We start from the raw sequence: 13,972 nt of genomic DNA, 5'->3' as shown, positions 1-13,972 counted from the left end.
GTCACTTCCTCCGCCGTGCCCATCCGGCTCCGGGGTCAGCGGCCGCCGCCGCGGCGGGACGGGGCTGAGGGGAGCCGAGCTCGGGGCGGGGGGGCCCGGCTGTCGGCGCGGCTGTCGGCCCGGAGGTAGGCGCTGCCGCCCGCCGCTCCCTGCCCGCCTCCCGCTGTCACCTGCCGCGGCCGGGCGCGCGTGGTCGGGCCGGGGAGCGGGAGCTTGGGCACCGTGAAGTGCGCTGCGAGCGCGGCGGCTTCGCTCCCTCCTTCCCTCCCTCCCCGCCGAGGGTGCGCCTGGCCCGCCGCGGAGCCGCTTTCTCGCCCTCTCTTTCTCCCGAGGTGACTCTCGGTTTGCTTGTTTTAGCAGGACCGCGCTGCTGGATGTAGAAGGGAAGTAGGTGGTGCCCGCGGAAAATGCCTCTGAGGGACAAGTGCTGCCAGACTGACCACCATCACCATGGGTGCTGTGAGCCAGGTAGGGCGAGAAACCCCGAGAAACTGAGGTGATGCGGCGGGTGCGCATCGTTAGGGAAAGTTCTGGGGTATCAAAAGCTTTGGGTTCTGTTTGGGAAGGTTTATGTGTTCTCCCACTGTCACGTTGACGTATTGAACAAAGATCACTTCTGAGTTCCTGCAGGACTTGTCAAAGTGCTCAAGCTCTCAAATGGGCACTGCGTACAGTGAGCGCAGGAAGGCGAGAAATTATGTAAATACAACATTTGTGTTTCCAAAAAGCATGCCATTTCAAGTTATTATTATAAAAGACATTTTTGACGGTCTCTTGAATTCATTGAGTGTATCTTTACTTTGAGTCTCCCCGGGTGAGCTCTGATGAACTTGGGGTCTTCTTCTTAAGTGTCTACCAAAACAAATGAACAAAAAAAAAAAAAAAAAAAAAAAAAAAAAAAAAAAAAAACACAACAAAACACAAACCCTAAAAGTCCTAAAACAACTGTATGCATCCACTGCTCTATGACACAGAGGATGCTGTCAGTGGAAAGTACTTTGAGTGCTCTGAAGTTTCAGTTAATTTGGTAGGCTTCTTTTTCTAATTGTTATGCCTGCTGTTATAATTGGAAGCACAGAAGGAAATGTGGTTCCTTCCTTGTTGACTTACTGTAGAGCTTATAATTTGGATGCTTTCATTTATGTTTCAAAAAGAAAGGCATCAGGTTTTGGAATTAATTGTTGAAAGCCTGTGCGTGGCAACTTTGATTTGAAAGCAGGTATTATTCAGCTTGTAGAAACACTTCTTTGTGTTTAAGATTTTGAGGTTTTGAGTTGCTTTAATGCTTTATAAAGGGTAAAATACTATTCTTGCCTTACAAATAATAGTGATGTGTTACGTATGCTTCATATATGTCACTCCTCTTGATGTCAGTGGGTGTTGCACGTGCATACTAGAGGCAGTATACAACCCAAAGTACGCTAGTTTGAAGAATATGGAATAAGCTAGTACGATGTTATTGTGTTAGAGATCCCTAAACGATGAGCTGATTTGTAATGGTTGTTACATGTTTGTGTATAATAGTGTATAATGGGGCCAGGAGAGTTGCATGGAGTGTTCATTTTATCATTCTTTTCTTTCTGATGCTCTTTCCAGCTTGAATTTATTTATAACCTCACATTGAAAGGCATAACTTTTCTGTTAAGATGTTTAATCTATTTGCAATTAATAAACCTAAATAGTTTTAAACTGTGTCTCTATTGCTCTTCATTAAAAATAAATTTCTTAGACATGCTCAGTACCTTATTTAGAAAATTGAGACCTTACAATGGAGCTAAACGTCCTACCAAGTGGGCAACCGATTTATGAAATGACAAAGAAGACATAACTAGTGATTTTGCACACGTACGCTTAAGTAGGTGCTCTTATTCATGTAAATTTGTTTTTTTCTCTGAGCAAAGCTTAGGTGTCTTATGCATATGCACCAATGGAATGCTGTTAATTTCCACATGCATAAACACCGTGTATCAGAATAATAATCATCATCCTGATCAGTAAAGAGTTTTAGATCAGTTTTAGTTGTAATAGATTTTATGAAGACTGCGGGATGGAATGAAACTTCAGAAGTAAGATGTTAGTTCAGCAGTTTGCTTGAACCAGAAGCATTTCTAGAACTTTTTTTTTGTTGTTGTTAAAAGTATTATAATAGCTGTAATTATAATAGCTACTACTTAGATATGCTTATACCTTGTTCTGGTCATTGCTGAACGGATGTGAATTCAGTGCTTAGGTACGTATTGACAACACACGAATCACACAGGGCACTCTGAAGAAATATTTAGTAAAGCTTTTTTGTACGTTTGTTTTGTTGTTTTGGTTTAAATGATGGGAGTCAAGTAGGCTGTTCTGGGGAATTGCCTTAATTGATGGAAATTTCTTATTAGTCATTATGGTTTTGTATAGTTGTTTTTGTTTGATTCACATAGCTTTGAATACACATTTTCTTTAAATAATCAAAATGACAGTGTGTTGTCAAAACGTACCATGGCTGGAAAATTTACTCTGCGATATTTTTTGATTCAGTGTTGATGAGAATTTTTGAGCAAGACAACTTGTACTGTAGTTGTGGCCTTCTTTTTATCAAGTTTACTGTATGCACAGAAAATATGTAACCTAATAAAAAAATCATCTCAGTTTTCTCTAACAGCTTATCCTTTATGTATTTCAGTGCATATGTTGGAACCTGGTGATCCTCCATTGTTACAGCAGCCTCTGCAAACATCAAAATCCGGTATTCAACAAATCATCGAATGTTTTCGATCAGGTATGAAACCGTTCTTGACTCTAAAAAAGTTTATTACCTTGTTGTGAGGGTTATGTGTATTTAATATGTATTAAAACAGAAGAGCCACCAACACCTGAGTTTCTGCATAGTTGCAAAATATTTGTAAGTTTTTGGCATTAGGTGCTGTTCCCTTTTATAAGGGTTCTCATATAAAGTAGTCAAGATACAGCTCCTGCAGTATAGTTACCTTTCAAAAATACTTTTTTAAAAATGACTTGTTTGGTGTCATCCCTCCAACTGCTATTATTGATTTGTTTATATTGAAACTCTTGAGAGGCTGAGAAAATTCAGTGTTTGTCTTGAACTTTTTAATACTGTTGTATCATCATACTTTTAAGGTGTTCATTGACTCTTTTCTGGAGTTGCAAATCATAGCAGTGAACCTAAGAATAACAACAAGTGTTTGGATGAGCATGCCGAAGGTGATTGAAGCCTGCAATATTTCCCAGCTGGTTCTACACTTTTGATGTGGCAAAACACGCATTTTATTTTTACAACCCTTATTGCAAGAACATAGCAGTTGTTAATATATATAAGTACAAAGCAACAGATCATTATATATATATGAAGTAAATGTTTCATATGGAAGTCGTTGATGATATGTAATGGGTTGCACATGAGCTGAGTCCTGTAGAAAGGCACAATATTCAGTTTGTTCTCCACTTGCATTTAGAAACTTAATAGAAGAAGGAAAACTGGATGTGAGAGTCATCATTAGTAATCATTTTTATGTGTGTTTAAATGAGATTCACCTAAAGCCTCAAATATGTGTGGCAGGCTTCTTTCACTTGAGGCAGATTAATGGACTCTTTATTGGAGATAGCACAAGCTAATCACAAGTAATCTGTCCGTGGGCTGCTTCCAGGTTGTCCTCGCTGGCATGTGTTAAATTGACGGCTTGCCTTGGTCTCTTCAGTCATCTGCACCAGGGGAAGTTGGACAGAAGGCAAAAGGACCTGGAGCAGATTTTACTAGTTAGTTTTGAACAAGCAACATTTCATTATGCTAAGAAACACTTTTGAAACCTGTTGTATACTTAAAGAAATAGGTATGAAAGCTGGAGTGTTCTCCATTTAATCCAGTTTTAGCAGAAGGCTTCTTCTGTCATTCAGAACATTAAGAATAACAAATGAATTAGTAGCTATTTTCTAATAATGATTCAAACACAATAAAGCATAACAAACAACATTCTAATACAGAATTCTGTAACTCTGTAATAGAATTGAATGTTCTTGTAGAAGGAAGTGGACTGGTGAGATTTTTCTGAAAAGTTAAATTGCTTGCTAAAGGCGTAAGCTTGGGTATTTCTGCCAGAGAAGTATTTGTTATGACTGTGCTGTAACAGTTTCTTTTGACAATGGTGTTATTCCTAGCATCTACATTTACAAATATTAACAGGATTTGACAAAGTATCACTTACTCCAATTAGCTGCAGCTACAAAGTGAAGAAGGCTTAAAAAAGCTGGAGGCAGCATATGCTGGCAGAAAATTAACTGCTTGTTGCTGCAACCTGCAGTTAGTGAAGAATGAGGAGATGTTTGCTTTTTCTCTGCCTGATGCGTCAATGAAACTAGTGGATGTTTTAATTTATTTTCTGTTTCCAAAAGTCAGTAATGGTCTACTGTTTAATTCATAAAGAGCAATTAATATTTTTACTGCTACTTATGAAAAGTTTCACAGTTAAATACAGAAGGTTTGAAACCAGAGAGACCACTGTGTCATCCATTCACACCTCCAGTATAAGTCCTTAAATCTCATCCAGTAATTCATAAAACCAATGGTTTGAATTAGACAAAAAAAAAAAAATCAGTCCTGAATGGAAGAGACTGAACTGTCAGTATAACATGAGAGAGTGCAGGGGAAGAGAGAATGAGAGACTTGTGTGTCCCATTGATTGGGGAAATAGTGGTGAATTAGATGTTGTTTTTTTTCACTTGAGAGGGATGTTTTTGGCTAGGGCACACATCAACAGCAAAAGCCAAATTTTAGTTTGTGTGCTATCACCAAGTTGGAGGCCTTTTTATTTGAATTATAGTTAGTGATTCACTGGAATTTTATTTATGTGGAGCATTTTCAGTTTTGTTCAGCTGGGTTTTCATTAATGTTTGTCTTAAAAATGCCAAAATATAGCTGTTTGAGGGTGAGATTTCAGTACCCAATGTGCTGTTTGGGGAACTCTACAATTCTTTACTTTGGTATATTTCAATAAATGGAGAAATTTGTCCAGTAGTCTGTTGTCTGTAGAAATGGAGGTCAGATGAAGATTATGTTAGTAACACTTCAGGAAAGAGCCTGTGGGAGGAAAAAACAGTCTTGGGCAGTGGCCTGGGAAAGGCATAGCCAAGGCAAGAAACTGGATGGTAGCCTCAGATAGTCAAGTCTGGATCCTAGGTTTAAGTAGCTGAAGAAGAGAAGTCATTGTGCTTTGCCAAAACTCAGTTGTAAAAAAAAAAATAAAATAAAATTAGACTTAGAAATAAAAAGCTGTCTATGTAAGGCTTACTCAAAAAGTTTGGTTTAAGAAATAATTCTGCAGTGTGATTCTAAGTTTGATCTTTAAATGGAATTCTTAAGTGCCTCTGATGAGTGAAAATTTGAACTTCTGTTTGGGCTGGAAGAATATCTTGATGCCATTTTTGCTGTTTCATAGTTGTCTGTGATATTCATTCTTTGCCCAGTTTCATTATGGTTTTGCTTGTTTGACTAATTTAGATTAATTTTGATTTATTCCTTTATAAGAAAAATATCAAATTGGAGAAATTAGCTGAATTTGTTTAGCTAGTGTTTCCTTCTGGTTCAGCACGGGTAAGTATTCATCATTTATCAATCCTTTGCTAATTGTAGGCATTATGTACGTAATTTTAGCAAGATGCGAAATCTGGTCTTGAAGTGTAACTTAAACTCCGAACCCTTTAATTGTTTAAGGATTGGTCTAGCATTGTTGGTGTTCTCAAATTCCTGCCCTTCTTACTCTTGCGGGTTTTTTTTGGAATATACAAGTGTGAGAAAACCTGCACATTTTGTCAAATTAGTTGTGTTTTAACAGAAAAGTTTCTGACTTAAATTACTTGTATTTTCCTTTCAGCAGGCTGAAAATATGTCTCCAATTCTATTTTCTTGCATAAGCTCAATCACTTTGATCTTGGGTCAGGTGCACAGATGTAGTAACATTGATGTTGACCTGTTAGTTGCTCTCTGAGTCTAATTGTATGCTCTGTCATTTTTTGCCTTAGTGCTTTAAAAAAAAAAAAAAGTGAAATAGCTGTAGGTATCTTGCTTTCTTAACACTGTTAGACAAGCTTAAAGAAAAAACACTGCAGACCTGTTTAAATGCTTGAGTTGCTTGTCCTTTGCTGTTAGGCAAATGTATTGCAGCAACCAGGTACCTTGGTATGGAATCCTTTTTAATGTTAGCTTTGATTTGGGTCTTAAAAAACGGTAACAACAGGCATGGAGAAGGCTGAGGTACTCAACAACTTTTTTGCCTCAGTCTTCACTGCCAGTTAGGCTTCCCATGTCTCTTGTTTCTTTGAACCTGTAGATGATGGCTGGGGGAGCAAAGTCCCTCCAACTGTAAATGAAGAGCAGGTTTGAGACCACCTGATGAAACTGAACAGCTACTAGTCCATGGGGCCTGGTGATATGCATCCCAGGATCCTGAGGGAACAGGCTGGTGTAGTAGCCAAGCCTTTCTCCATCCTATTTGCAAAGCCCTGGCAGTCGAGTGAAGGCCCCAGTGACTGGAAAAAGAGAAACATCACTCCCATTTTTAAAAAGGGTAGAAAGGAGGATCCAGGGAACTACAGACTGGTGAGCCTCCCCTCTGTGCCTGGCAAGATCATGGAAAAGATCTTCCTGGAAGCAGCGTCAAGGTACACAGAAAACGAGGTGATCCAAGACAGGCAGCATGGCTTCACCAAGGGCAAATTGTGCTTGACCAATCTGGTGTCCTTCTGTGATGGAGAGACTGCATCAATTGACAAGAGAGGACCAACCGATGTCATCTACCTGGACTTCTGTAAGGCATTTGACACAGTCCCATGTGACATCCTGGTCTCCAAATTGAAGAGAGATGGATTTGATGGGTAGACCATTCAGTGGATAAGGAATTGGCTTGAAGGTCACACCCAGAGAGTGGTGGTCAATGGCTCTATGTTCAGGTAGAGGACAGTGATAAGTGGTGTCCCTCAGGTGTCTGTCTTGGGACTGGTGCTGTTTAATATCTTCATCAATGACTTAGAAAATGGGATAGAGTGCACCCTCAGTAAGTTTGCAGATGACACCAAGCTGAGTGGTGCAGTCATACACCAGAAGGAAGGGATGTTATCCAGAGGGACCTGGACAAGCTTGAGAAGTGGGCCCATGTGAACCTGGTGAGGTTCAACAAATCTTAAGTGCAAGGTGCGGCACCTGGGTCAGGGCAATCCCAGACATGAGCACAGACTGGGAGAAGAACTCATTGAGAGCAGCCCTGCAGAGAAGGACTTGGGGGTTCTGGTGGATGAAAAGCTCAACATGAGCCAGCGGTGTGCACTTGCTGCCCAGAAGGCCAACTGTGTCCTGGGCTGCATCAGTGGAGGAATATCTGGCCGGTGGAGGGATGTGATTGCCCCCTCTGCTCTGCCTTTGTGAGGCCCCACTTGGAGTGCTGCATCCAAGTCTGGGGCCCCCAGCACAAGAAAGATGTGGAGTTGTTAGAGCGAGTCCAGAGGAGGGCTGTGACAATGATCAGAGGGCTGGAGCACCTCTCCTAGAAAGAAAGGCTGAGAGAGCTGGGGCTGTTCCCAGAGCCTTCTCTTCTCCAGGCAGGAGACCTCATTGCAGCCCTTCAATATTTAAAGGGAGCTTATAAAAAAACAAACAAACAAAAAAAGCTTCCTTCCAACCTGTGCTGTTCTGTGATTCTTTAATAACTCATTGCTCTTTCACTATAAGCTGTAATGTGTGTAAACATTTTTTTCAGACTAGTCTTGTTTTCATAGTGAAACTTTTTGTGTGTATCATAAACAGTGCAATGAAAGCATTAATGCAAGATAAAATGCTGTTGAAATTGTCATGTTTTAAAATGTTTCTGCTTGCATGAGCTGATTTGAGTTAGATGAACAGAAAACCTTCCTTTAAGTGTAATGTTTCTTTTATTACAGGAACTAAACAACTTAAACATATCTTGTTAAAAGATGTGGACACTATTTTTGAGTGTAAATTGTGCCGGAGTCTCTTCAGAGGATTACCAAATTTAATTACTCATAAAAAGTTTTATTGTCCTCCAAGTCTCCAGATGGATGATAGTAAGTTTTACTAATTGTAATACTTGTGTTCATGTCATAGTTTGATAGCTAGATTTTAGGCCCAACCTTTTTAATGAAGGGTGTCACTATTAACACTTTTTATTCCTTCTTGTCCTTTTCCTTTCTCATTTCTTCTCTTTATGGCGGAAGATACTGAAGAGTATGCCAAAGGATTGGGAAACTGAATTTGATAGAAAAGCTTGGATCTAACAAGGCATTTCAGTTTTAGATCAGCATATTTTTTAATTATCTTGGTCTCTGTTGACTAGGTCAACATTGCAATGAGTTTTTTTCTTCCTTTATTAGTATCCTCATGCCTCAATACTTAAGCAAATCACTAGTTTCTTAATTTTTTTTTTTTTAGGTGATTGTTTTCCCACACTGTGTCAGCAGGTGTTGTGAAGGAGAAGGTGAAAAGACTAATACTATCTCCCTCCTTAAATTAGTGTGTTTGGCCAGATGCAGAGCCCTAGAGCTTCTCTGTGAAAGGGATGAGTTGTATTTGCAAAGCAGTATTTAAGTGCATCTGACCTAAATGTGAAAGTTTCTAAGCAAAATAAGATTACCCTGAGTAGACTTCCAGTCCTGCTCCTGACATTCTAACCTTCATTTAATTGTCTGCTTTACTGATGTTTTTTACTGTTCACTAAGAAGGGTTCAAATGACAAGAACAATGCTATGTGCTCTAGATGAAGAGAATAATAATAAATGCTCTGAATAAAGCTATATAAATCCTTATGTTTTATACAAAATTGAGAATGAAGATTATTGAATGAAGTGGGAATTTTTTTCAATACATAAAATTAAAAGCTAGTGACATTATTATAGGAATAAAAATTCAGTAGTCCTCATAGCAAAAAAATTCCTAATACCATTCCCTGAGGACTCTTTCGAGGTACTTTGCGTAGTCATTGGATAGTATGAAGAGATGGTACAAAATAGGGATGACTTTTTACCCGTGATAAAAATTATACAGACAATCCCCATTTGAAGCTGACTGCAAAAGGTGTTAGTAATTCAGTGTTAAAACATGGTTCTGAGCAACAAAACAGCATATTTCTTGTTGTGACACTGTTTCCTCTGCTTCAGAATGTAGAAGGAATGACCCTCACTCGGTGTGGGTTTACTTTACTCAGGAAATAAATTTACTAATACTTCTTTTTCTTCTAGGTAAAATACACATAGCATCATTGTGGTAGCCAGGGATATAAATGTTTTGAAAAACATTTGAATAAACTTTTTTGATAGTAGGTATATTAAAACAGTACTTCACAAACTTCAGCTTGCAAAGTTTAGGTTACTGGTATCAGGCAAACAAGGAGAGGAGGATCCCCATATCATCCTTTCTTGCTTTTTAAGTTCATTTCAACTCCTTATCAAGGCAGAACAGAGGGTGAACCTTTGGGTAAGCTGAGTGGAGTTATTTCATGAAATATTATTTCACTGAATTTTTATTCTTTTGAGAAATTATTTTTTCCTAAATTCAGAATTTGTCCTTACGCTTACCATACTGTATCACTAAGCCTACTAACTGTTCTGGTAGTGCTAACATCTTTCCTTGCCCCAGAAATTCTGTCTCATCTACTTCTGTCCTCATGCAGTGCCCAGGTTACACAGATGTTTCATTCTTTCTTAAGGACTATTCAGAGTTCATGAAAAAGAGCTTATTTCTGGAAATATATTTCTCTGTTGAGAACGCCTGTTTCCAGCAGTAGGAAAATCAGCTTCTAATGATGCTTCAGGCTTAGCTGCACACTGGAAGCTTAGTCCTAAGGACATAGCTTAGTCCTGTGTCCTTACTTTTGCAATTGATACAGCTTCTTAGATAACAGTTTAATTCCTGACAAACTAATTTTCAGCCTAGGTGGTTTTCATGTTAGCACACTAGAAGGATGTTCTTTCAGTCTTGGCTTCTACTAAAAATGTCACTTGTGCTGATATGATAAAAATGATTACTCAAAGCCTGTAAGTATAAAAGGTCGGTAAAATAGTAAAAATACATGGCTTATGCAAACTTGGTGTCTGAGTAGACACAGTGGTAAAAAGGCACTTTGAAATTTGTAAAACTTAAATAATTAAAGTTACTAAATGATTTTAAAATAATACTTTTGCTTTTTTTTTTTTCCCCAGACCTCCCAGATATAAATGATAAACAGAGTCAAGCCATAAATGACCTCCTGGAAGCAATCTATCCAAGGGTAGACAAACAAGAATATATAATTAAATTGCAACCTATAGAAACTAATCAGAATGCTGTATTTCAATATGTATCAAGGACTGATAGCCCAGAAGAGAACACAGAAAGTAGTAGTACTCCTGATCAAACTCCAGTACAGACACAGGAACCCAGCACTGAGCAACCCAAGACTGTTTCAGCTCCAGCTCCAGTGGGGGAGACTGTAGAATTACCTCCTGCTGATCCTGTTACAAACAAGGTGATACCTACTCCTGAAGAACAGCCTCCAGCAGCAACTCCTGAGTTGGACTCTTTGGATAATTCTGATTTTGGCCACCAGCTGATTTGTTGCCTTTGTAGAAAAGAATTTCATTCCAGACGCAGTGTACGCCGGCACATTAGAAAAGTACACAAAAAAAAGATGGAAGAGCTAAAGAAGTACATAGAAACAAAAAAGAAACCAAATCAGTGCTCCACAAAGGGACGAAATAAGAACGTTCTTGTAACATTAGGTAGAAGTTGTCCTGTGTGTTATAAATCATTTGCCACAAAAGCCAACGTAAGGAGGCATTTTGATGAAGTTCATAGAGGATTAAGAAGGGATTCCATTACTCCTGATATAGCTACAAAACCTGGGCAACCTTTGTTCCTGGATACAGCTTCTGCTAAAAAATCTTTTAAGACCCGAAAACAAAAGTCGTCTTCAAAGGCTGAGTACAATTTAACTGCGTGCAAATGCCTTCTGTGCAAGAGAAAATATAGTTCACAAATAATGCTGAAAAGGCACATGCAAATTGTTCACAAGATAACTCTTTCTGGAAAGAACTCTAAAAGAGAGAAAGGACCCAACAATACTGCCAATGGAACAGAAATAAAACTAAACATTGAACCAGCAGATTCTGTAGAACCTTCACCCCCTTCCATTGCTCTTTCTCCACAGAATGAATTAAAGGGAACAAATCATTCAAACGAGAAAAAAAGCACTCCGTCAGCACAGAAAAATAAAGTTAAACAGGACCCAGAAAACCCTAAATCAACCTCTAAATCAACCACTAAGTCAACCTCTAAACCAACCTCTAAATCAACCAATGCATCTGCTGCAGGTGGCCAGCAAAAAACCAGGAAGCCAAAACTTTCAGCTGGCTTTGACTTCAAGCAACTTTACTGTAAACTCTGTAAACGCCAATTTACTTCAAAACAGAACTTGACAAAACACATCGAATTACACACAGATGGGAATAACATTTATGTTAAATACTACAGGTGTCCGCTCTGCTCGTATGAAACGCGTCGCAAACGCGATGTGATAAGGCATATAACTGTAGTTCATAAAAAGTCACCGCGCTACCTTGGGAAAATAACTGCAAGTTTAGAAATTAGAGCAATAAAAAAGCCAATTGATCTCGTTCTAAATAAGGTGACAAAAAGAGGCCCTCAGAGGGATGAAACAAAACAGATTGGTTCCAAACAGGATGTCACTTCTAATTCGCCCAATAAAAAGTATGAAGGAGCTGATGTTGGCATTGAAGTAAAAGTAACAAAAAACTTTTCTCTTCATCGATGCAATAAATGTGGGAAAGCGTTTGCCAGAAAAGCTTTCCTAGAACATCATAAGAAAACCCATAAGGCGAATGTATCTCATTCACCTGAAGAAAATAAAACCAAAGGCAGAAGTACAAGATCTAAAGCTGTTGTCTGGTGAGGAAAATATAGTGTTTTGTCTTTTTTTTTTTTTTCCAAACAAAACAAAACCACCATATTTTTCCATAGATTTTATGGTTTAGAGGCTTAAATACTATGATATATGTCAAAGCGGTTTCTTAATTATTTTTTTTTAGTTTTTAGGAAAAGAATTAATTTCTAAATTTTTCATTGCAGCAAACTGGAGTAGAATATAGATTAAAGTGTACAAAGTTGACTATTTAAATTGTTTTTAAAGCATCTATTATAGTCAAGCTAACATAAATACATGTCTAAAATAGTATGCTTTTAAATTATCTGTGCCTTTGTCTGGTTTGAATAACTTATCCTGTTAATGAACAGCTCTGTAACCTAGTTGAAGAAATGCTAAAAATACCATGGTAAAAGCTGTTGACTGAAAATGTCTATGATGTACAGTAACTATCTTTTTTTTAATGTTTCATGCATATTAGGCTATAACACATGTTCTACCCGCAGTAGGACATAGAACACTTTGATTGAATGTAATTTGGGCACTTAATTGTTTTGATTTAAAATCAGTTTTGAGTTAGGTCCCTGTGAACACTTAAAATCACCAAATTTAGGATTTGATTCTTTTAGTGCTTATTTATACAAGCACAAATTCAGAGGCTTCTGGTCAGTTATTTTTCGAAGTTTGAGTCTCATAAAGATTTTTTGTTTTAAGCCTGAATATATGTAGAGGTCTGGCCAAGAATTTTCTAAACTCCTGCTTATATGGTACACTGGGAATTGTTTTATACTTGAGAGTTGTATTTGTATTTTCTTAGTTTTCCAGTGCCTTTTATATTAAATATGACCTGTTTTTTAAGAGGACCTTTCAAAAAAAGGAAATATTGTGTATTTCAGAGTGATTGACTCATGCCTAAAGGTGTGGGGATTGTATAAAAAAAAAATATAATGGAGAGACATTAGCAATACCTATAAGAGGTTTTAATATTCTTATTTAGAAATAGCCTTATAACATATTTGGTGGAAAAAAAAAATACAAGTATATGTGCCTTGCTCTATATTTTTACTCTGAAGTGGGAGGTAATTTCATTTCAGTTCAGTTTTTGTAGTGTTAGCTAGGCTAAAATGTATTCTGATCTGTTCATGGCTTCATAACAAATCCTGGCTGAATGGAATGGAACTGGACCCTGAATTATTGTAATTTTAAGAGGAAGAGTGACTTGTATTTTGATGATGAATTAAAAATTTAACCTTGTAAATTATTTATCTTCTGTAATTTCAAACAGAATTATATTGGTAAACGCAAAGCATTAATTTATTCCCATTTCTCCTCAGATAGATTCAAGTGATGTTCGGAAAGTTTGGAGTTCATTTGCATGAAAAAGACTTTAATGTGGTGTTGGAACCGCTAATATCTTGATAATGGTACTGTGAGGAGGAAATATTTTCATAAGCTGTTTTCTTACTAAATTACGACCATTCTGACTGCTTGTTAGACAGTGCTTCCTCCCAAAACACTGCAGTAGTTGAAATACACATGTACTTCTAAATGAGCAGTTAACTATGCTTATGTCTATGCAGTTGAGGTTTGATACGTGAACTTCAAAAAAAAATAAAATACAGAGGCAACTTAAACAACAGCTTTGGAAGAAGACCTCATTTAGGAAACCATCTTCAGAGAGCTCATCGTACATACTGTTCCTCCCTAATAGCGCTAACTGATGAACAGCTCTTAACTTTTTTGTGAAATCTACTTTGGCAATTGTTGTGTTATATACTGTTTAAATTTATTACAAATGAATGTATAAGAGCAAACAATGTAGTGTATATTGGCTGAATTGTACTAATTTTTAGTATTTGCCATAACATCAGTTTGTTCATACTGACTAATTTCCCAGTTGTGGGACGTTCTGAATTTCACTGTACTACAGTTGCTTCAAAGATCTCCGTATTTTTTCCATGTGTGGTTCATAGGACAACTTGGTAAACATCTAGGATGTTTACAAGAATATCCACATTCCTCTGTTCTTGAATTTTTTAAAAAAATTTATA

General features: G+C 37.8%; 1 protein-coding gene across 2 annotated transcripts; it reads left to right on the top strand.

Annotated features, from left to right (window-relative positions):
- Positions 1 to 402: 402 nt before the first annotated feature.
- Positions 403 to 13,646, top strand: ZNF800 (zinc finger protein 800; the record flags this gene model as incomplete). 2 transcript variants are annotated; one of them, XM_084283210.1, is made up of 5 exons in its annotated part: positions 403 to 468; positions 2,669 to 2,764; positions 7,930 to 8,073; positions 10,204 to 11,947; positions 13,256 to 13,646. In XM_084283210.1, coding segments are annotated over exons 1-5 (2,046 nt in total). In that variant the 5' UTR covers positions 403 to 407. The 2 variants fall into 2 exon arrangements, with proteins under 2 accessions (XP_084139336.1, XP_084139335.1); XM_084283209.1 differs by lacking the exon at positions 13,256 to 13,646 and having other exon boundaries at positions 10,204 to 11,951.
- Between the last annotated feature and the right edge of the window lie 326 nt (positions 13,647 to 13,972).

This window comes from Netta rufina, assembly GCF_964035555.1.
Source record: "Netta rufina genome assembly, chromosome: 1".
In the NCBI taxonomy this organism is placed as follows: domain Eukaryota; kingdom Metazoa; phylum Chordata; class Aves; order Anseriformes; family Anatidae; genus Netta; species Netta rufina.
Note: the sequence above shows the minus strand (reverse complement) of the source record. Positions and strands in the feature narration are given on the sequence as shown.